This window comes from Bufo bufo, chromosome 9 (assembly GCF_905171765.1).
Source record: "Bufo bufo chromosome 9, aBufBuf1.1, whole genome shotgun sequence".
NCBI classification, from domain to species: Eukaryota; Metazoa; Chordata; class Amphibia; order Anura; family Bufonidae; genus Bufo; species Bufo bufo.
In genome coordinates this window covers 176913167-176938283 of record NC_053397.1, presented here as the reverse complement: position 1 = coordinate 176938283, position 25117 = coordinate 176913167, and the positions used below count along the sequence as shown (strand labels likewise).

At 41.3% G+C, this 25117-nt stretch overlaps 1 protein-coding gene across 1 annotated transcript in view; it reads left to right on the top strand.

The window, feature by feature from the left end:
- The window catches only part of PPARG (peroxisome proliferator activated receptor gamma), a 64362-nt gene that overhangs the window by 27070 nt on the left and 12175 nt on the right, over nucleotides 1-25117 (top strand). Inside the window, exons 2-4 of the mRNA XM_040407861.1 lie at nucleotides 5448-5697; nucleotides 7599-7768; nucleotides 9998-10136. Of these exons, the coding sequence (XP_040263795.1) occupies nucleotides 5463-5697; nucleotides 7599-7768; nucleotides 9998-10136 (544 nt within the window). The 5' untranslated portion in view covers nucleotides 5448-5462. The remainder of the gene's footprint in view (nucleotides 1-5447; nucleotides 5698-7598; nucleotides 7769-9997; nucleotides 10137-25117) is intronic.

Below are 25117 nucleotides of genomic sequence, written 5' to 3'. Positions count from 1 at the left end.
GAATGACAGTCCCATGTGACAGTCCTATGTAAATATGATTTCTATGTAGCTATAGTCCAGTTGTCAAAGAAGAGCGGGCACTAACTGCTCATATCAAATGCCCATATGTGCCTATGTGCCAATACACTACATGTTCACAGACAAAGTCTGCAAACCCCACCTTATACAAAAGAAAAATCTTTATTTAAGCAAATATGTCGATATAGACATTTAAAAACATCTAAAAACAAAAGAGAAATCTCAGAAGGCAGTACATGTAGACATGCCCTGCACATGGCGTCCGTCCGTCCCCCAGCCCCCAGCTTTCCCCCCCAAAAGGATCAAAATCTCATATGCAGAAAGTGCATTAAAGTCCCTGGGCACAAGATTACATATTAACCTACAAATTCCTAATTCGTTACATGATCAAAATGGATGATTGACAGCTTTATTCCTATGCTGTGTATAGGGAGAAAGCTGCCCATCAGTGGCAGGGGAGCCGGAAGCTGGATTTAGCATGCAGGTCCAGCTGGAGGCTTTTGAGAAAACTAAAGCACCAAAAATAAAAGTGACCCTGTGCTGTAATGAGGCCCCTGTCACAAGTTAGATAGGGCAGCATAAAACTGGTGACAGATTTATTTAAAAAATGCATTTAATAGAAGTACGCAGAGTTAAAATTGAGATGTGGCACATGGCTTACTACTCTTACATCTAATTCCATCAAGGTTTGTGGTCCATTATATCCACATCTATAAGGGAAAAAGCTACCTTGGGGTATAGGCATTCTGTGCTCTTAAGGGTTGCGCACATTATTATTTTTTAATTCCGTAAACCGCCTGGAGGCCCAATAAAATAATAGATCATTTACACTTAACATCCCAGGCCCCTCCGTTCCAAAGTGGCAGCTCCATCCTATCTTGCGGCAGCAGCCAGTGATGTATTTTTGTGGCTGTAGCAGTGATGTCCCATACAGCACTGCAGCCTATCGCTGTCCTCTGCAGTTACATACCATACACTGCTGAGGCCAGTTATTGGCTGCAGAGGTATTCAGGATATCACTACTGCAGCCACAACAATATGCCACTGGCTGCAGCCTGGATATAGGATGGAGCGGCAGGACTGGATCAGAGGGGCTTAAGTGTAAGTGATTTTATCAAGCCCCGGGCAGTTTCCAGAAGTAAAAAAAATGACCTTGACAACCCCTTTAATAGGATAAAAGTCAACTGCTGTTTGGAGTGATCTAAATATCATCGGTCATTAGACTGACCACCACCCTAGGCAGCTCAGTTACTAATCCAGTACCAGTCACCCTAATTTTAATGATGACAGATACCAGTGGTTTGAGGGTCTAAAATTAGATATTCCAGCTTTCCAATGAGGACAGAGGTTGAGATGAAGCCCTAACCACAGCTGTTTATCATTTTTTAGTGAAATTATTGTCCAGTAATTCCAGATTAGTTACTGATATAGTTATCTTCTGTGAACAATTAAAGAATTGAATGCCAGTTTGAGTGAGTCACTGAATTGAGGAACACATTGGTTGTTTTTTGTCAAGAGGAATTTGTGGGAGCAGCTCATGGATCACACTCGAGAATTCCTGGAAGAGTGGCAAGACATTCCACCGATGTATGATTGCCAGTTATACTGAAAGAAAATACATTATGTTCTAACTATGTTTTTGGGCTCTCAGGGTCTAGGAGCTCTTCCACCATCTTGGGCACCTAATGGCCTCCACTGCCTAATCTCCGTGATCCTATTTATCCATAAAGAGAAGAAGAGGTGACCTTCCATGTCTGTAGCGTTCTCTTAGATGTTTCAGGAAGTTGTCTTCATAATTCCCATAGAGTTTAGTGGAAAAAGCCACATGAATGCATAGGCACCTTGGATATTTGGCTGTGATACAGGGAGGGCTAGCGCTATGTGGGATGATGCTCTATTTGTTACCATTTGAGGGTCTTGCCCCCACATAATGCTGCCATTCAGTCCTCGAATAATACTATAATAGAGTGACCAATTAGATTAGATAGCATTCGGCAGCTCATACTGTATCTCTGTTGGCTAAATTGAACATCCTGAATGGGTAGGGGAAAAAAGATAGTGCCAGACTCTTCTGGCAGTGGCTTGTCCCCTTCAAGTACAAAAGGATCGAGCAGTTGAAATTCATCTGCCCGATCCTTAATGGCGAGATTTTTTCAGGTTATAATGGAAATAGCTTCCTGGCATGAAGTTATTCATATTTTATTAAGCAATGTGAATTATAACTTTCAGAAATCACAGATTTCAAAAATGAGATTGACACACCAATTAAATAATGAAATAACGCTTAGCTGGTAGTCATCTGATCTGCTGTCGCTTCCTGGGGAACGCTGTGGAAATCTCATGTGATCTCAGTAGTCTTGCTTAATAACTTGGCCATGAGAATGTCAAGAACATTTACATTTATAATTGTTGATTCATGTCAGTATCTGGACAACATTAAATTAGGCCGTATGGACAATGTTGACATATGTCCCTTCTAAGTTTTTATGAGTGTTAGCACTGTAACTTAAAGGGGTTGTCCAGGGTACAGATAACTGATGACGTACCCTCAGGACAGGTCATCATTATCTGATCTGAAAGCTGTTTGAAAGGGCTGTGGCGGGTACTATATCTTCTTATGGAGAACGCCTTAATCAGCGTGCGGAGGTTTATAGGCCATACTTGCTTCTCTGGAATTCTGGGAAGAACGTATGCAAATGAGCTCTCAGAAAGCTCTGCCTCTCATGCCACCAGGGGCTGTGGCGCTCATGCAAGCACTGCGCTCTCTTCAATGTTTACCTTCACCCCTTCTCCCTTTTGGAGTTGCAGTGCAATTACAACTTTCACTTTAATGGGGTTGTGCCCTTTTCTGGGGGGAGGGGTTTGACCAACCCCCTCTTCCTTGGTGCTGGGGAAGCATATTTACCTTCTCCCCGGTGCTGCTTCCCGACTCCTTCTCATCCTCCGCCACAGCTTCTCCGCCGAGCTTACAAATTGGCAGGATCGCTTGGCAAAAGTCTAATGTCTATGGCCAGCTATAGGGTGGAGATGGAACAGATATGTGGCAATATTCTACCCCTGGCAGTCATGGAGGGGCGCTGCCTCAGCCTAATAGCTCTTACATGATACAGCCATATGTTGAATGCTTTTTAGGAGTGAAATGTTCTGTATTTGTGCTTTCTGAGTCACGTCACATTTGTTCTACTCTTTGACCCATTTCATTTGTTGCATCATTGCCACCACTGTGATCAAGACACTGATGTTTTCTTCTAGTTCATGTCTATGAGGCCATAGCATAAGAGACGTGCATTCAGATGGCTATTACATGTCGAAATCTTAATTTTGTCAACCCACATCCTAAGTATAAATGTCATTTATATCCATACAAGATGGTATAACAGCCCAAAACGTACCAATGTGGTTTCATGGTATACAACCAAATAATGGAGGTTTCTCTGGAATGGCATTGGATTATCTGTTCATGGCAGACTGGTTGGCAGTCCCTGTGTGTCACAATACTCTTAACAGGGAATCTGTCACCAGCGACCTCACTATCCAGCTGTCTGCATAGACACATAGCTGTGCTTCACCTGATTAAAACGCTGTTTTTCTACTGTTGATCAGAGGATCCATTCCCGAGTTATGACACTTTTTCCTAATATGCAATTTAAGCCTTTAGTGCAATGTGGGCGTCAGCATTGCTCTTGTTGCACCCAAGCTCCACTCATTTCAGTGGCCAGCCCATCCCTCGCTGCTTTGCCACTGCCTGGCCCTGTCAATCAAAGCAACGACTAAGGGGCTGGCCACAGAAAGGAGCTGCCCTTGGGTGCTACAAGAGCAATAGTGACGCCCCCATTGCACCAGAGGCCTAATTTGCTTATTAAGAAAAAATATCATAACTTGGCATTAGAGCCTCGGATCAACAAAAGAAAAACAGGGTTTTAATCAGGTGAACCACAGCTATGTGTCTATGCAAACGCCTGGATAGGGAGGTCGCTGGTGACAAATTCCCTTTAACTATACAATCAGATGCAAACACAATGATGATATACAATTTGTTGTAATCTGTATTCTGGGGCTTATCAAGTGACACACATCACATATTATACATTTCAATAGAACAGATGGAAATAGAGAGTGTTAAAGGGAACACATGGAGTCTGATCTGCAGGCAGCAGGTTATAGAGCAGATTGATATATAGCTTGGTGGTAAAGATTCAGTATAACTTTCATATCATTTCATTCATTTAATTCCTGCTCTTTCTAAATTTAGGAGTCCAGTAGGCGTTTCTACTCAGTGCTTGACAGCTAACTCTATACGCACAGTCATAAAATCACTGGACTAAGCAGAGATTTAAAGGGCAGATGGCATCAAGATTTACCCTATTAAACCAGTCATAATGCCTTGTAGAGCTGACGCGGCTGGTTAAAATCATTCCTTTCTTTCCCTGATCCGAGGGTGGGCCTGAGCCACTCAGCTCCTCTATTCTACTTCCCTAGTGGGCACTCCTCCTTCCGCTAAATTGACAGGGCAAGGCATCCGGGTGGAGGAGGAATGTCCAGGGAAGCAGACTGGAGAAACAAAGGTGTCCCAAGTGCTGAGGGCCTCGTGAATGTTTTTTCCCTAATTTGCATATACAAAAAGAAAAAAAACCTTCCTAAATGCAGCAACAGATCCTGGGAAGAAATGTTTTTAATAAGCAAGGTCAGCCCTACCAGACACTGTAACTGGTTGAATAGGCTATATTAGACGTATTTCAGGCGCAGATTGCGGTGCAACGGTGCACCTGATCTAAAAAAGTGGGTGTGGCGTGGTCGGGGAAGGGAACAGGCTGGCTAGCCCGCCTCATTTACCATTTCCTACGCCTGTTTCAGGCGTAGAAAATGGTCTCAATGTAAGACAGCTCGGAAGCCGTCTTACATTTAGAAATGGCGGAGGATGCGCCGAAGTTTATGGAGAGGCCATGGCCTCTTTATAACTTTGCTGGATCCACCACCAGCTTAGGGGTTTATTAGGACCGGCGTTTAAATAGATGTGCCCCTATATATCAATCTGCTCAGCTCCTCCTGCTCTATTACCTGCAGATCAGACATCATGTTCAATATGACAGGTTCCCTTTAAGAAATCTGATGACTGTATCACTCTACCCTCCTTTGACAAAGATAATGAATTTGATATATTCTCAGCTCCACTAATATCATTACATCATACTTTACCTTGCAATAGTCATTATCACGGAAATTACAGTTACTGGAAAGCTAGTAAAGTATGTAGGATGGGCACTTACGTAATCTCGCCAGCACTCTGTCCATGACATTGTCCATAATGATATACCAATGACTTCTGCAGTCTCAGCAGCATTTGCTGGAGAACCCTATATATTTAGTCGCCAATTTTAAATGACATAAATTTTCAGTCAATTTTTAATAAACCCTTTGCTCTTTTCCAGGAAACAGCAGCAACCATGGTAGACACAGAGATGCCATTTTGGGGGATGAATTTTGGCATGAACTCTGTAGACCTCTCTGGTTATGAAAACCATTCCCATGACTTTGACATTAAGCCATTTGCAACCGTGGACTTTACAAGTATTTCTACTGCCCACTATGAAGACATTGTAGAAGATAAGAACTTCCTGTGCCGAAATGACCAGATGGACGCTGATTATAAGTATGACCTGAAACTACAAGACTGCCAAAGTATGCAGACTCATTCCATGTTCATCATTGTTCTTTGGAGTCTTGTACAAGTACCTTTATGTTATCCAGTGTACAGTTTATGCATACTCAGCTTTCATGTCCTTCAGACCTAAAATGTGTCAATAAGTTAGCTAACAGGAACGAATGTTGAAACCGAATGGTTTTGGTGGTTTACAGGGGCAGAAGTCTAGACTGGATGGTTATGTTGGTTCACAAGGGTGAATATCTACACTGGATGCTTATGCTGAGCTGGTCTTTGTAGAAAACTAGCATACTCGATCGGACTTATTTCAGTCACCATTGTAACTGTTTCATTCATGATATAATTTCTATAATTGCTGACTGTAAAAATTACCTAAATAATACCCTTGTTAAAATTATCCTCATATATATAGTCCCATGAGACACCATGTTCCTGTCCTTCATATCTTCTGCAGGACAGCAAAGTGTATACCTGCGGTAATGTATCACCAGTGGCGTAACAAGAAATGACTGGGTCCCACAGCAAATTTTTGAGTGGGCCATCCCTGCCCCCCACCCAAGAAACTTCTTCCCAACCCCCTCCTACCATGCAACCCTGTGGCTAGTCAAGATCACTCTCTCACACCAGAGCCGCTCCGTCCGTTTCCTATATACTGTATGTCATGTCACTGTATATAATGTCATTGTATAATTCTGTTAAGGGGTCCCTGACAATAAAATATTTTAGTCCTCCTCCTGGGTGAGCCCCTTTAGAGGTCAGGCCCCGTAGAAGCTGCTTCCCCTGCTTTAGAGGTCAGGCCCCATGTAATTAGCCAGTCTTAAATTTATACTTCCATGAATAGTGGACTGTAAGGCACCATGCACAGTGCATCTGGGCAATAGATTTCGCGTATAGGCCTTATACGTCAAATGTGTCCCTAGTGCTCTATTCACACAACAGAGGCCAAAAGAGTCCCATTTGGTTTTTATCATGCTGGTATATATATTGCTCGACATTGTTCTAGTGTATAGGAAAATGCAACTGCTTTTATAGAAAGTGGACTACCGCAAAAATGATGCTGTGTTGTATATGTTTTCTTACAAATGTGGTGTGCAGTAGCATATGTCTTAGCCTTCTGTTGGAGGTATAGCATACTTACCAACATTATAGTTGGCCAATTCAGGACATTTAAAGGGGTATTCCAATTTCATGAAAATTGATGACCTGCCTCAAGATAGCTCATCAGTTTGACATTGGTGGAGGTCCAGCTGTCCACCAGAGCTAGTGTGAGAGCTGCGTTCTCTTCAATGTCCACCTGAACGCCGTCTACATTGTAGTGGTGGTGCAGTGTAATTACAGCTGTTTGTCCCATTCAAATGAATAGGAGAGGAGCCTGTAATTACACTTCAAACAGCTGATTGGCGAGGTTACCGAGAGTCGGACCCCCACCAATCTTATATTGTTGATATTGATGACCTATCCTGAGGATAGGTCATTAATATCACTAAAATGGAATACCCCATTAAGCCCCAAACCCATCCAAGACTTCTCAATTATTTTTGGCCTTGAACAGCCTGAATTTGCTGGAACTGTCTCTGAAATTAGGGAAATCGCTGCAAATTGGGGACTGCTGGCAACTCTGGGTAAAAGTTGTGAAATCTTCCAAAAGTATACCTTAAATGGAAAGCTCGAATCCAGAGTGCGCAGAACCTAACTGAACCTTTTATAAATGTTGTATGTTGGTATGGTCATTACTTTGTCAATTCTGATTCCATAATGTCTTCATGTGATATATACATATATTTGCTGTGAGGGTGAGGAAGGTCACCTTTCAGCGTGCATTGCTTTCTCCTAAAATTGTTCGAGCCCACAAAATGGCTGCCTTTCTGTAACTTAAGCACAAGTGTGACATTTACTTTTACTTTTTTTTTAACCTCAGACACAATAAAATTGGAGCCTCCTTCTCCGCCTTACTATTCAGACAAGTCACAGTCATATAACAAATCTCAGGACGAGGCTTCTAACTCCTTCATTGCCATAGAATGCCGCGTGTGTGGTGACAAGGCCTCAGGCTTTCACTATGGGGTCCATGCATGTGAAGGCTGTAAGGTAACATATTTTAGTTTCTTCTATGACAATACCCTTAATATTATGATGTGTGACATTCAAAGTGTCATTAATTAGACATTTTTGGAAACCTACTGGTTTAATATTATAATATTAATATTACATACGTGTAGTACCTAGAAGAGCTACCAGACAACTAGATAGCCATCACAGGTGTTTCACCGAAGAAATGGCCGTGTCAATTGGTGGATCTGAGTCATTGGATGCTTCAACTTACCATGGCCCAGGAAAGACCATTATAAGCTGAAAATATTGTATCCTGAGGCCATTGTATCTTGAGAGACTACTGTATTTCCTATGCCATCTACTAGGTTGTGATGATGTTGTGGCCAGCACAGTCTTCTCCTGCAGCCTAACAGAGGACAATGGGAGAGCCCCAGAATATGGCATTCAGTCAAATGAAACTTTTTTGGAATCGGTTGTGGTACTTGAATGTAGCCCAAAGCTGAATTCATGTTTTTGCAAAAAGTTAGGTCTTATTCACCTGAGCATAATTCACAATGGCCTGCACACATAGAGCACATGGACCCAGAGAAGTAGGTGGTCCTACTCCGAGAAGCTCAGGACATTCACTATTCTGCACTATTTCGCATGCACTATTCTGAACGGTATCTCACAGAACACAAACCTGGAGACCACTGGAGTCTCCTACGGTTGCCAGGTCCATATCCTACATGGCCATCCGACCTATGGCTGTAAAGTGGAGGACTTTAATATACATGTCTGAATATACGTGGGTTTACACAGGGCAATAGTCGGGCTCATTATCGTGAACAAATGTTAGAACAAACTCGGTCCCAATAATAGGCAGATGTAAAGGTGCTGCATGAACAAGCAAATCAGGCGAAATGATTTTTCAGATGGACACCTAAATCATCATTTCTGGGCAGCCGATCGTGCTTCGTAAACAGCAATTTGCTGTATAGAAAAAAAGAATCTCTATAAGAATATCAGTAGCCATAGATCGTTCCAGGTCGGTCCCTTTAAATGCCCCTAAAAGCCTTACACTTTAAGGAACTTGAAAATTAAGATGGTGATGTGATGGTCCTAAACATGAAAGCCTTACAGTTTTGTTACCTGAGGAGAAGGTGAAATGAAGCAGCGACTGAAGTTCTTTCATTTTGAGGTCACTAATGTTCTGTACTGTATTATTCAGCACTTTATTACTGCAGTCCCCTAATTTCATCTTCTTCCAATAACAAAGCTAAATCTTGTGTGGTCCCAGCCTGGTGACCTCCTGTAATTCACTTAGATTTGTGTTGTAAACAGTAGGAAAATTAAATTCAGCTCTTTTACACTGTTGACTGCACTAGACAATGTTTTGGCTGTCGGCAATACGGAATACTTAAAATGCAGAATAACTGAATTGAATCTTGCTGTCAATATTAAGCTCACATTAGCTAATAAAATGTTTTGAAGTGGATAAATGACCATAATAAAAGCAGATATTTTTCTGCAGGAAAATTATGTTTATTAAATGTCTTTTAGTGTTTAGTTATTTTAGAAGTACCCACTGAAAAATTCATATTCTGAGTCATCAATCAATGCTCTGAACAAAAAACAACTAGTAGTTTATTATAATTTATATTGATATTCTACGATTTATGTTTCAGTAAATGCATTATAGCAAATAGGAACCCAGACAGTAAACCAAAGTGCAACACAGCATTGTTATAATCCAGTCTTTTACACATTTTGCTTTCTTTCTTTATGGTTCCATTTGTTTTGTTCTGTGCAAAATACCAAAAAATCCTCTGGCTGGAAACTATCAGCAAGCTGCCTTTGTTATATCAGTTATTTTTAATATATGTCCCTATTAACTTGATTGGGGGTCGGCCTCCAACCAATCAGATATTAATGACCTATCGTGAGGATAGGCCATTAATTTCAAAATCCCGGACTACCTCTTTAATAATGAAGACAAGTAGCATGTGTTCATATGTTAATCATGATTAATATATGGAATATTTTCTTTATCAATTGTGTGTGGGTTCATTAGTCCTGGCTGTTCACACATGCAAAAATAGAATAAAGATACAGCAACAATAAGATCTGTCAACAGCAGTTAGCCAGTATGTTGACAAATTCCCAGTAGCAGCAGGTTATTTATAGACTGCACAGAGTAAGACCAGAAATGAAAACCAGTTAGAAAATAAATAAAAAATGGTAAAAATTTATTAAAAGTACAAAATCCTGATTTTGTTTCTGCAGGGATTCTTTAGAAGAACAATTCGATTGAAGTTAATTTATGAACGATGTGAGCTCAACTGTCGTATCCACAAGAAAAGTCGGAACAAATGTCAGTACTGCAGGTTCCAGAAGTGTCTGTCCGTTGGGATGTCTCATAATGGTGAGTTTGTTGGCTCACTTCTGAATACTATATGCAGTTGTGTTCAAAATAATAGCAGTCAGACATCACTAACCTGATCAATCACTGTTTTTGGTAGAAATTATATTTCTACTTGGCAAATAATTTACTCTCAGGTGTAGTAGAGTAATAGAAACCCAACAGACCCAACAGTCATGACATGCATGCTGCTGATTCTCTGTAATTCAATCACTTATTGAAATGTTACAAAATAATAGCAGTGTAGAGTTCAATGAGTGAGGTCATTCATTCTTTGAAAAACAGGTGGCAATTATTGCCCTTATTTAAGGAAGGAAGGCAGCAAATGTTGTACATGCTGGTTACAGTGCATTCTGAGGAAAATGGGTTGTTCCAGACATTGTTCAGAAGAACAGCGTACCTTGATTAAAAAGTTGATTGGAGAGGGGAAAACATATAAAGAAGTGCAGAAAATGATAGGCTGCTCAGCTAAAATGATCGCAAATGCTTTAAAATGACAACCAAAACCTGAAAGACGTGGAAGAAAGCGAAAAACTACCATTCCAATGGATAGAAGAATAGCCAAAATGGCAGGACTCAGCCAACAATCAGCTCCAGGAAGATCAAAGAAGGTCTAAAGTTACCTGGGATCATGGATCAGTTTGAATACATCAGAATACTTGAAGAGGTCATGCTGCCTTATGCTGAAGAGGAAATGCCCTTGAAATCGTCGTTCCAACAAGACAACGACCCCAAACACACCAGTAAACGTGCAACATCTTGGGTCCAGACTAACAAGATTGACGTTATGGAGTGGCCAGCCCAATCCCCGGATCTTAATCCAATAGAAAACTTGTGGGGTGACATCAAAAATGCAGTTTCAGAGGCAAAACCAAGAAATAGAGAAGAACTGTGGAATGTAGTCAATCATCCTGGGCTGGAATTCCTGTTCACAGGTGCCAGAAGTTGGTTGACTCCATGCAACACATTTGTACAGCAGTTCTCTAACTAAATATTAGTTAAGTGATTCAAAGGAAAGCAAAATCTTCAAACATTTTTTAGTTTATATAGTGAATGTTTGAATTTGTAAATAAGAATACAAACACTGCTATTTTTTTGAACAGTCTTAGGCTACTTTCACACTGGCGTTTCTGGGTCCGCCTGTGAGATCCGTTTCAGGGCTCTCACAAGCGGCCCAAAACGGATCAGTTCAGCCCCAATGCATTCTGAATGGATAAGGATCAGTTCAGAATGCATCAGTTTGCCTCCGTTCAGCCTCCATTCCACTCCGTCTGACGAAACTGAGCCAAACGGATCCGTCCTGACTTACAATGTAAGTCAATGGGGACGGATCTGTTTTCACTGACACAATATGGTGCAATTGAAAACGGATCCGCCTCCCATTGACTTTCAATGTAAGTCAAAACGGATCCGTTTGCATTATCATGAACAAAAAAAAAATGGTAATGCAAACGGATCAGTTCTGAACGGATACAATCGTTTGCATTATAGGTGCTGATCCGTCTGTGCAGATACCGGACGGATCCGCACCTAAACACAGGTGTGAAAGTAGCCTGATATTTACTTTTCTTCAATTTTTTTAGAGGAACCAAACAAATTTAATATATTTTTCCCAATGCATTTGTGTGTATGGAAATAAAAGCTATTAGAAGGGTTTTGAGCTGTATTCACTTTTTTAAACACACTGCTATTATTTTGAACACAACTGTATATATTTGTTTAGTTTCCAGTTGCTTTATTGTAGCTGGGAGGCCTTGATGGGCTTCCTGGTAGTGGCTACTATTTGTATTATGGAGACCACTTAATATGTGTGATGACAGTTGTAGGCTAGGCAATGCTCCTGGTTTCTGGGGAAAATATCTGCAAATTAGTATGTCTAACATCAGCAGCCATCATAAGGAATTACTTTTCTTATCTTTTTTTGTCAAGAATACTAATTGGCATATCTTTGTTTTTTTGGAAAAAAGAGCTGTTTTTATCCACTAAGGTTTGGGTAGTAGCCTCAAACTTTTCAATCAGTGCTTTTTCATACTAAGATTTTTTATCTATTGCAATGCTTGTTTCCCCACATAATGCTTCTCTGGAAACGAGACATGCAAGCCTGTCTCCTTTCCCAAATTAAATCTCAGCTATCATTTGTTTGGCAGAAATCACTGTAATAATAATTAGTGGAGGAAAAGCTCACTAACAAAATCGCCCCCCATTGGTGCACGTTCTTAGTAGCTTGCTGATTCATTGACAAATCGATGTTCCAGTCCTTATATGCCACATATGCTGTATCTTACATGTGGGAGTTTCAACTTTGGGATCCTTACCAATAATAAGAACAGGGGTCCTTTGACTTCTTATTTTGCAATGCAAGGTGACAAGTAGAAGGATAAGCCTGGGAGAATTGGTATAAATGATAACTAGACCACTCCAAATGACAAGATAAAGTTGGTGGTTCTGTTTATTGTATTGTTTGTAAGGCAATCAAATATATGTTCAGTCATAAGATCTTTCTCAAACACCATTGCCGTTGAAAAAAAAAAGAGAGCAGAGCAATCGGCTTAAGGCCTCATGTACTACAGTATTTTTTCACGGTCCGCAAAACGGGGTTACGTTGTTCCGTGATCCGTGTCCGTTTTTTTTTCCGTGTGTCTTCCTTGATTTTTGGAGGGTCACCAGACAAGAAAAGTGAAAAAAAAAACTAAGTCAAGTTTGCCTTGAAAATGATAGGAAAAAAACGGATACGGATCACGGACGCGGATGACAATCACGGACCCATTGACTTGAATGGGTCCGCGAACTGTTGTCCGTCAAAAAAATAGGACAGGTCATATTTTTTTGACGGACTGGAATTACGGATCACGGACGCGGATGACAAACGGTGCATTTTCCGAGTTTTCCACGGACCCATTGAAAGTCAATGGGTCCGCAGAAAATCACAGAAAACGGAACAACGGACACGGATGCACACAGCGGTCGTGTGCATGAGGCCTTATTGAGGGTTTATACACACCGTGTGTAGCGTGCACCCGTTTCCTCTTCTTTAGAGCCATATAATCTATTATATCCTGGGAATATTAGTCCGCATGTCTATTGGGGTTGCAAAAACAGCCAAGCCCATGCTCAATCAGCTCTCCCTGTCTTCCCTATCTCCTATCATGCATTGCTGGTTTCCTTTTATTGCAAAACAACCACATTTTTACCATAGGCAGGATGTCAGAGGCTAATACCACTTTAAGGATCAGTTTCCCACAGCTTCTCTTGAGCGTTACTGGAGAAATACCCACGCCATTTATAACGGTCTTCTATCGTAACAAAGATGTGGTCCTCCTGACAGCATTAGGGGGTCATAGATATTTATTAAAGGGGTTTTCTGACAGTTTTTTACTGATGACCTATCCTTTGGATTGGTCATCAGTATATGATCTGTTGGGGTATGACATCCAGGACCCCCAGCCTTCTCCAGCATTGCCCTCCTAGGCCATGGTTCATTGGTCACATGGCCTAGGTGCAGCTCACTTCAATGGGGCTGAGCTGCTATACTGAGCAGAGCCACTGTGCAATGTGCACAATACAATGTGTGGCTCTGTGCTTGGTGAGCTGAGAAGGCCGCGGCACTACTGTGATTGCTGGTGCCTTCTCAAACAGCTGATCGGTGGGGTTCCTGGGTGTTGGACCTTCACCGATCAGATACTCATGGCCTATCCAGAGAATAGGTTATTAGTAAAAAAAAATGTTGGAAAACCCCTTTAAGGGAGAACGGAATGTGATTTCCTAATTGGTCTCCTCCACTCTTATAGTAAAAGATATAGCTAACTAGCAGGATAGAAATATAGATAGATAGATAGATAGATAGATAGATAGATAGATAGATAGATAGCACTCCCAGAAGTAATTTAAATGTGTTGTCCTCTATTCCCCAGAAACTGCAACGTTTCAGTCCTATTACTTGGACTTTTATCAAGCGCTTGAGATTGAAAAATCCCAGTAATAAGACTGAAACGTGCTGCAGTATTTTTCTATTTTGATAGATAGACAGACAGACAGCTAGCTATGAGCAGCATGGTGGCTCAGTGGTTATGGCTGGGGTCCTAGGTTCAAATCTGGCCAAGGACAACATCTGCTTGGGGTTTGTATGTTCTCCCCATGTCTGTGTGGGTTTCCGGTTTTGTCCCACACTCCAAAGACATACTGATAGGGAGTTTAGATTGTGAGCCCTATTGGGGACAGTTGGATGCTAATGTCTGTAAAGCGCTGCAGAATATAGTAGTGCTATATAAGTGAGTCTGATAAATATGAGATAGATAGAGAGATATATAGGCTCATATTTGTCTCTCTACATACTTTTCACCTTGAACTTTTGTATCTGCCGCTCTGGTAATTTTCTCTCTGTTAGTTTAACTATTTGAGAGGGGGGCTGGTTCCTCCCGGAGATCAGAGAACGTGCTCACAGCAGCAGGTGTCCGTGACAGTGCTTGCTATGGCATAAAAAAACAGAACCATTATGAAAGAGCCCACACCAGAATGGCCTGCTGGAGAGCAGGAGACTGGCAGGAATTACCTCATTCCTTCATCTCATCTCGTCATTTTGACAAGAAGGGAAACCAGTTGGGCAGGTTGAGTGGACAATGCTTTTAAACATCACTTGAGAAGTAATGCAAACATGTTACCGGCCCAGCAAGGTCTGATGATGTCAATACATCCCCTCAGGCCTGTTGACAGAAGGAGCACTAAATCAAGAAAATTCTTTATCTCAGAGAAACGTATCAGCTAGTTTTTTGCTAGGTAGGTGACTATCGATCCCGGTCAGGGATGGGGGAGATTTATCAAAACCGGTGTAAAGGAAAGCAACCAACCAGATTCCATCTTTTATTTTTCAGAGCTCCTTTAGAAAATGAAAGGTGGAATCTGATTGGTTGTTATGGGCTACTAAGCCAGCTTTCATTTACACCAGTTTTGATAAATTCCCCCCTTATGTTCTCAAGAGAACGCCACATGGGCTGTGGTAGAAATTTCAAGAGAAGATAATTTCAGAAGGTTTAGATGCATAGTTGCCAACAGTTCCAAATCTGCAGGGACTGTCCTTAATTTTCCGAGACAGTTCTGGCAAATGTTAGCTGTCCCAGGCCAAATTGGGCAGGGCACGTGAGAATTCTGCCCATAGGCGGTTGTTCCGAGGTCGGTTTGAGGACCTTCCACGCATCAAATTTGCCAAGTACATTGGTACGAATGCAGATGTTTTTTTTAGAATGTAGCAGCCTTTTTGTATAAGAAGACACCAAAGGAACCCTAGAGTTGTCTTTTTCTGTATTAGTACCGTATCTGTCCTTCTATATACCATGGAAAATAGTTTAACCACTTGCCATCTGGGCCATTTGCCCCCTTCCTGACCAGGCCTAATTTTGCAAAACTGACATATCTCACTTTATGTGGTAATAACTTTGGAACGCCTTTACTTATCCAAGTCATTCAGAGATTGTTTTCTCGTGACACATTGTACTTCATGATAGTCATAAATTTGAGTCAAAATATTTCACCTTTATTTATGAAAAAATCCCAAATTTACCAAAGATTTGGAAAATTCGCAATTTTCTAAATTTCAATTTCTCTGCTTTTAAAACAGAAAGTGATACCTCATAAAATATTTATTACTTAACATTCCCCATATGTCTACTTTATTTTGGCATCATTTTGGAAATGTCATTTTATTTTTTTAGGACGTTAGAAGGCTTAGAAGTTTAGAAGCAATTCTTCAAATTTTTAAGAAAATTGACAAAACTAACTTTTTAAGGACCAGTTCAGGTCTGAAGTCACTTTGTGGGGCCTACATAGTGGATACCCTCATAAATCACCCCATTGTAGAAACTACACCCCTCAAGTTACTTAAAACCGATTTTACAAACTTTGTTAACCCTTTAGGCGTTCCACAAGAATTAAAGGAAAATGGAGATCAAATTTTAAAATTTCACTTTTTTGGCAGATTTTCCATTTTAATCAAATTTTTTCTTTAACACATCGAAGGTTAACAGCCAAACAAAACTCAATATTTATTACCCAGATTCTGCGGTTTACAGAAACACCCTAAATGTGGTCATAAACTGCTGTATGGGCACACGGCAGGGCGCAGAAGAAAAGGAACTCCACATGGTTTTTAGATGCCATGTCCCATTTGAAGCCCCCGATGCATCCTTACAGTAGAAACTCCCAAGAAGTGATCCCATTTTGGAAACTATGGAATAAGGTGCCAGTTTAATTGCTACTATTTTTGGGTACATATGATTTTTTGATCATTCATTATAACACTTTATGGGGCAAGGTGACCAAAGAATTGGTTGTTTTAGCACAGTTTCTATTTATTTATTTTTACAGCGTTCACCTGAGGGGTTCAGTCAAGTGACATTTTTATACAGCAGATTGTTACGGACGTGGCGATACCTAATATGTATACTTTTTCTTATTTATTAAAGTTTTACACAATAATAGCATTTTTGAAACAAAAAAATTATGTTTTAATGTGTCCATGTTCTGAGAGCTATAGTTTTTTTTATTTTTTGAGAGATTTTCTTATGTAGGGGCTCATTTTTTGCGGGATGAGGTGACGGTTTTATTGGTACCATTTTGTGGGACATACGCGTTTTTGATCACTTGGTGTTGCAGTTTTTGTGATGTAAGGTTACAAAAATTGCTTGTTTTGACACCGTTTTTTGTTTTTTTTTACGGTGTTCACCCGAGGGGTTAGGTCATGTGATATTTTTATAGAGCTGGTTTTTACGGACGTGGCAATACCTAATATGTATACTTTTTTTTATTTTTTTCACTTTAACACAATAATAGCATTTTTGAAACCAAAAAAATTATGTTTTAGTGTCTCCATGTTCTAAGAGCTATAGTTTTTTTTATTTTTTGAGAGATTTTTTTATGTAGGGGCTCATTTTTTGCGGGATGAGGTGACGGTTTTATTGGTACCATTTTGTGGGACATACGCATTTTTGATCACTTGGTGTTGCAGTTTTTGTGATGTAAGGTGACAAAAATTGCTTGTTTTGACACAGTTTTTTTTTTTTTTTTTTTTTTTTTTTTTTTTTTACGGTGTTCATCCGAGGGGTTAGGTCATGTGATATTTTTATACAGCTGGTTTTTAAGGACGCGGCAATACCAAATATGTCTATTTTATTTTATTTTTTCTATTTTTAACTTTCTTTTTTTTTATTCCTTACTTGGGGAATTTTTCTTTTTACATGTGAAACCTTTTTTTTATTTTATTTTTTCAACCCTTTATTTTTATTTTTTTTATTTTACACTTTTCATCCCCCATAAGGTCATACAAGACCTCTACGGGACATTTACTTCACTTTTTCTTTTTTTTTTCACTGTTGATTTCTCCTGTAACTGGGGCTGACATAGTAGCCCCGGTTACAGGAAAAATACACCCCCCCAGCGAGGCTGTACAGCATAATTCAGCGCTGTACAGCCTCAGTGCAGGGCTGATTGAGGTCTCTGAAAGACCTCACACAGCTCCTGCACTCACCATCTATTGAAAATGTTATGCCCAGCCCAATTTTTTCTATGTAATTTTTTCTATGTAATTTCTATGCGCTTCCTGTTCCGGGAAGCGGAAAAAAAAATTACATAGAAAAAATTGGGCTGGGCATAACATTTTCAATAGGTGGTTCCGCAAAAACGGAACGGATACGGAAGACATACGGATGCATTTCCGTATGTGTTCCGTTTTTTTTGCGGACCCATTGACTTGAATGGAGCCACGGAACATGATTTGCGGGCAATAATAGGACATGTTCTATCTTTCCACGGAATGGAAAAACGGAAATACGGAAACGGAATGCTTACGGAACACATTCCGTTTTTTAAATGCGGAACCATTAAAATGAATGGTTCCGTATACGGACCGTATACGGAACACAAAAAAACGGCCCGTACACTCGCAATGCTTATGACTAGAAAATAGTAAAAATGATGTTATATTTTAAATCCTGTACATCATAGAACTGATTAGGATCCATCTAGAAATCTAGAGACTTTTTGGGGGAGATTTATCAAACTGGTTTAAAGTGGAGCTGTGAAAAAGGAAAGGTGGAATCTGATTGGTTGCTATGATACATCTCCCCTTTTATGTGAGAAAACCATAAAGATAAACACTAGTGTGAACACGGCTTTGTACACGTATGGTTGGTTTCAATGACTTCAGTCCTGGACTTTTTTTCTGCATTTGTTGCTTATTGTTGTCAGTGTGAAAAGCTTTGATGTTAGAAGATTAATGACCCTTTAATGACGAAACATTCAGGTGAGGGTGGCCCATTGTCCTTCTTTAACGGAAAACCAATGAATCATGGCGCAGTTCATATGGAGTTGTTTGGTCAGAAAATATTCATTCGCACTTACTACAGTCATTTATTCTCTAGAGGTGAATAGACAAACCTTGAGTAAATTCTGGGGCCACTTACCCCAGCGACTACTCATCTAAATCTTGCACAGGTGCAGACTACCACTCTGTGTGGTCAACCAGATTTTTTCTTTTTTCCGGACAATGTATCCCAAAATCACGGACAGCCAACATGTTTTACGGACTAATTGGAAAACCATAATGAATAATACATGTCTACAGCTCAATATACTGATAAGATCTCATCACCAGCATTTACTGTGAGCTGTAAAATGATGAAACTTACCACCAAATGAATCTTGCCAAGAACCACCAGCCTCAAACAAATCATGGACATGCCTTTTTACGGACTGTCCAGAAATTTCTGGACGGTTGGCAACCCTGACTCTTACCATGCATACTGTGCACAGCAGCTTTACAGTATGTACTGCGCATGTACTGTAGGGCTCCAGTCCTGCCCTTTCCGATGGCTGTCCTCCTCTTCCATAGTTCCTGGACTGTTCAGGTCAGCAGCGCATGTGCAGTACATAACGTGAAGTCAATGCCCACAGTATATATTGCATTGTGCAGGCTGAATGCAGGGGTGCACTGGCCATAGACCCTGCAGTGAAATTTCCCACTGGGCAGATGCCCAGGGGGGCAACGAAAACATCCTCGCAGGGGCCAGCCAGGTCCATAAAGATCTGATGCTCTCAGCATTAATTAATGTAGGAACATCAGGCACTTATTCATCTGGCCAGTGGCCGCAGGTACCCCCCCCCCCCCCCTTGAACTCAATGATATTGCCGTCCTCAGGATGATGATACAGCTTCATACTGCGGCACAGGCGGAAGTATATTGTGCTGGGCCGTGGTATTTTGTTCTGCACTGCAGTATTGCTGCCCCTGTCTGCGCTACCTGCGTTGGCTCAGCCTTCTGTCACTGTGGACCCACCTACAACATCGGGCCACTAGGTTTTTTTCAGGGCCACTTTAAGTTCCCAGTCCACCCCTGGCTGAATGGTAGTCTGAGCCTGCATGAGATTTGGATGCAGGAGATCAGTGACGTCACCAGGAGAGAGAAAGGACAAGAGCCCAGGAGGGGCAGGAGCTGAGGTCGATTGCAGAGGCGTGCATGGTCTCTTCGAAAGAAAGAAAACATCCTCCTTGGCACTTGGTGCCTCATTTGAATACACTTTAAAGTGCTTTTTCTGAGGACTGAAAACGGAGATAAGGCTGAGTTCATATCATATATATTAGCTTTCCGTTCTTCTGATCCGTCAGAAAGAAAAAAAAACAGGATCCTATAATAAAAAAAACTGATTTTGTTGCTTCAGTTGCCATCCGTTTGATCCATTTCCTTCACGGGAAAAAAAGTCCTGCATGAGGTACTTTTTTCCATCTAAAAAAGACGCTCTCAGACGGAAATGGCTCAAACGGATGACAACTGATGCAACAAAATCTGTTTTTTTATACAGGATCCTGTTTTTTTTTCTCTTCTTCTGACGGATAAGAAGAACAGAAAGCTAAACGGTGATATGAACTCAGCCTAAAGGGCTCATGCACACGGCTGTTGTTTGGCCGTTCCGTGCATTGGGGGCCTCAATTTGCCGTCCCCAATGCACGGCACCATCCGTGCCGCTGCTGCAACGGATCGAGACCCATTCAACTTGAATGGGTCCGTGATCCGTCCGAACTGCAAAAAAATAGAACATGTTCTATTTTTTTGCGGTGCGGAGACACAGAGAGAAACCCCACGGGGCGCCCACGGCCGCTGCCTGCATATTGGGGATCCGCTGTTTGCGGGCCGCAATACGGGCACGGCCGAACAGCAGCAATAGAATTGTATGGACTTAGCGATGTATAAGTGCATTACACTGGTGTACAATGTAGAATGTAGCTGACAGAGAGTGGCTCTCCATTCAGACACAACCTGAGTAGGGAGCGACCCCCTGTGACTTCCATTACTGCTGGAGCCCGTGTCTTAGGTTACATTTTATGTGACCCAATGAGGAAATGCTGATTGAGGTATTTCTCTAGCAAACAGAGTAGGTGTGGACTCTTAATTAATCATTTTTCAGTTACTAATATTTTCTGTTTGCCTTTCGTTTGAATTTAGCTCTAGTGCAATCGCCGCGTCCCTAATCAGTGTGACCAGTCCAGAAGGAATGTGCTGATAAATGAACCTGTAATTCAGGGTTAATCACTTTTTTCAAAATGAATTTCTCATTAGGATCACAAATGGTGCCAGATAAAACGTACAGGTGGGCGCCGAAGCAGAAGTCCTTTGTACAAGCAAACATTCCATTGAAAGATTTCTCTTTTTCAGAGGGGCACTGATTCAGCGAACCCACAGGGAGTAAAGACTGAAGGAGGGGAGTGGTAGTTGTGGCACTGATAGGAGTGGTGGTGGATCTCGGTGGCTGTCCTCTCTCCGTGGCCCCTTGGGGTGTGCAGTGAATAGAAAGCGGCAGGGTCGGCAGAGGGCTGATGGAGTCAAAGGCCGAGCCCATTTGGTTGCAATAAATAAAGTCTGTCTTTACTGAATAGATGATGGGAGTAGTAGTTTACATAGCAATAATAGGCACAGTTCTCAAGTATGTTATAGAGTAGGAGTCTCTTAATAGTTTTTCCAAAATTTGCAATCTCCAAATAACCACAGGAGTGAAATTCCGTTCTCATTAGCTCTTTCTGCAGTTCCCAGTTGCAGATCTTACATGTGGTGGGCGCCGAAGCAATATATGCTTTCCACAATCAGTAAGGTCTTAAAGGGGTTGTGCCATAATGGGGGGAGGGACCCAAATGGTCACATGACGCAATGGGAGCCGGTCACGGCCGGTGATTGGCTGCGGCGATGTCAAACCAGATGTTTACAGTGAGGGAGCCCAGCAGGCCATCACAGGCCTGGAGGAGATGGACCTGGGAGATAGCACCTGGAAGCAGGTAAGTAATCTTCCCTTCACAAGTCCGGCCAAGTGGGCAGGGTTTGCAAAAAAAAAACACACACATTCTTGCACAACCCCTTTAATGCCATAAACGACCGATACCTTACTGTCTAAATCCAGGTTGTAAACCTTGAGTGGACGTCGGTTCTCTTTCCATCAGGGATAGTCTCTCATTTCACTTGTTCTCTGGCAGTTTTTCAGTCTCAGGAATGGTGTTTCCTGGATGGAAAGAAAAATTGAATTCCTCATAGTTTTATTGGTTTCATTTTAACGGCGTTTCCTATGTAGTAAAGCTGACATGTTAACTTCATTCTGCAGGTCAGTACGATTAAAGCGATGCCACATTTTTATAGTTTTTCTTGTGTTTTAATGCTTTACAAAAAATAACTGGGAAAAAAACTATTTTTTTTCTTTGCCTCCTCATATTCTGATCCTCTGACCCTACAGGATAAATACATTTATATTTTATAATAGTATGGGCATTTTGGGATGTGGCAAAGCTAATGATGTTAATTTTTTATTGTTCATTTTTAATATCGGAAAGAGGATTGATTTAAATTTCTTAAAACTTTTTTATTTATTTTTTTACACTAGTGGACTTATTTAACTTTGCGCCTATGGGAGACTCTTTATTCTCCAGGAAGGGCTTCACAGGAACTTCAATATGGCAGGTTTAGGAGTCTTCAAAAGGCCCTAGGCTGCCATCGCAACCAAATTGATCCCTTGATCTCGGCACAGGGGAGCCACTCAGTTCCCAGGAGCACGGCTCTCAGATGCTGTAGCTGCAATTGACCGCGGCATTTGAGGGAATAAATGTCCTGTCTTGTCATTGACAGATAGATAGATAGATAGATAGATAGATAGATAGATAGATAGATAGATAGATAGATAGAATGATAGATAAGAGATCACCCAGGAAGAGTGCAAGAAGATTTCAGGGCACCACCAAGTGAAGAATAAACCACTTTTTGGGAGCTCATGCACCAATGTAAATGTAATCACCAAGTAAATTATTTGGGAAACTGCAGAAGAGATTTGTGAATAGATGCCGACTTCACATGATTCACATTATTAGAAAAATAGTACTGTTTGACCACTAGGGGGTGTCTGATAAACTTTTTGTCAGTTTGTGCTCTGTATGAATTGCAGCCTTGAGGATAATGCCTACGATTAGACCGGGTCATGTAGAGTACTTGTTTGATAATCTTATCACCTCTATAAAAAACAAATGTATTCGGTTATATCTCACACAGTGAAGGCGGAGAGCAGTACATTGTTATGGAAGAAACTAATATTCTATGTCTAATTGAGATGAACAAAGAGAAGGTTGCGAAAAATAGGAGGAGGAGTTCCTATAGCAGCAATAGTTTTTACTGCGTAGTTTTTACTCTATATTGTTTTCTAGTAACCTACATTTACATCCTAAAGAATAGCAATTGTGTGTTTCTTGCCCAGGGAAATACAGCGCCATTCACTTGAATGCCGGCAGCCAGGAGTGTGGCTGGGAAACCTGAAGAGACTGCAGAGCTAAATCAGCAGCGCTGCCTCTTCATTCTCAGGATCGTTGGGGGTCCAGGCATTCGAGCCCTCACTGGTCAGACAGCTATTGCATATCCTAGCAATATACCATCATTTTATTGATGGGAAAAGCCCTTTGGTATACGGCCATATTTTTGAAAATGAATGTACTGGGTTTTCCAACTTCGAAGTGGGTTTTAAAGGGCATCTGTCAGCAGATTTGTCTCTATGACACTGGCTGACCTGTTACATGTGATCTTGGCAACTGAAGGTATCTATGGTTGGTCCCATGTTCATATGTGCCCGTTCCGCTAAAAAAAATTATGTTTTAATATATGCAAATGAGCCTGTAGGAGCAACAGGGGCGTTACCGTTATATATCCCAGAGGCTCTGCTCTCTCTGCAACTGCCGCACCCACTGCACTTTGATTGACAGGGCCAGGCAGGCGTTATGACGTTTTCACTGTCTGGCCCTGTCAATCAAAGTGGAGAGGGAGCGGCAGTTGCAGAGAGAGCAGAGCCTGTAGGTGTAATGGTAACGCCCCCGTTGCTCCTAGAGGCTCATTTTCATGTATTAAAACATCATTTTTCTCAGTAATGCGGGCACATATGAACATGGGACCAACACAGATGCCTTCAGCTGCCAAGTGCACATGTAACAGGTCAGCCAGTGTCATAGGTACAAAGCTGCTGACAGATGCCCATTAAAGAGGTTGTTATCAGGGCCACTTTTGTAAGAGAACAGTAGGAAATGGGAAAATTAATGTAGCATCAACCCTTTTTGTTTGCCTTAAAGGGGTTTTCCAACTTCTACGTGGGTTTTAAATATTTCCTCACCCAGTGGGACCTGTTGAGAGAAGCATACTTTACCTGTTTCCTGACGCCCATAATAAACCAGTACTTTAGCCTTTTGATGGTTCACCCTTTCTGAAATGTGAAGATTACAAGGAACCTTCTTCTAAGCCCATGTTTGACCATATTGGAGAGCGACATATGTGGGATTTCTGAATTTCAGTCCTGGGAATGAGTTTTAGCGCTGCGTTTTGTTTATTACATGCCACGGCTCATACCAGGACCCATAGAAGAGGCTTTTCTGGCAGCGATCCTGAACTGTAAGAAAATAATCTTGTTTTCTACTTGTGGGTATTGCAACAACATTGTCAAATGACCAATAAATCATAAGATGCTTGTGGAGATCACATTTTTTTCGGGCTGGCAGCTCAGATTGTCTTTAAGGGAAACATTTCCTGTTTGTTGAGCAGATCTTGGAGAGGTCATTCGTATTATTCCTGGTTAAAAAAAAGTCAAATTACTAAAACAATAGGATGCTGCTAGATCAGTTTTAGGGCAGCTGCTGTCACATATAGCGATTCGTGCTCACAACAACACTTGGAAGAGTCAGCAGCTGCAGCCAATAAGGTCACTGCTTAGATTTTCCAATTTGCCTTATAAAAATAAAAACTGTCATCTGATTGGTTTCTGTATGCAACACCGCTAATCTATATGTGTTAGCCTTATGGATCACCGCTATCGTTACTTTTCTAAACAATCAAGCCAAGGGAAACACTTCCTGCTTTGAAACCCTAGCAAAGAAGAGAAGTAACTAGCCACATCTCTGTGGCTAGTCACTTGAGATTGACACTTGTGGTGCCAGAAATCTCAGCAAACATTACTGCAGAAAGGAGAAGGGAGGGAGGGGGGTTAACAAATTCACAAGTGAAAGTATGCCATGCTCAGAGAAACATGGCCAACTACAGTAGAATATATAAATATATCAGGCTAGTTTCACATCTGCGGCACAGCTATCCAGAGAGTTCTCCGGATAGTGTAGGCTGCTCACCGGACCCGATTGACTATAATGGGATCCGGTGGAGATCCCTCAACAAATATGCAGGGATTTGGCCAGACAAAAAGGGCTTCACGCAACTTTTTTTTGTCCGGCTGATTCCCAGCATTTTTTGTTGGACAGCCTGCTGCAGAGCACACATGTAAAAGTATCCTCACTTTTTTGGATTGGTGACGGGTCCTCTTTAACCAAAGGCAGCATCAACTGGTGACCGATACCCCCTTGCCAAAATTCTTGGTCGCATTTTTTTATGGACCCAGACGTTTTGCTAAAATGGTGTGTTGAGAATCAGTGTTCATATAATGTGT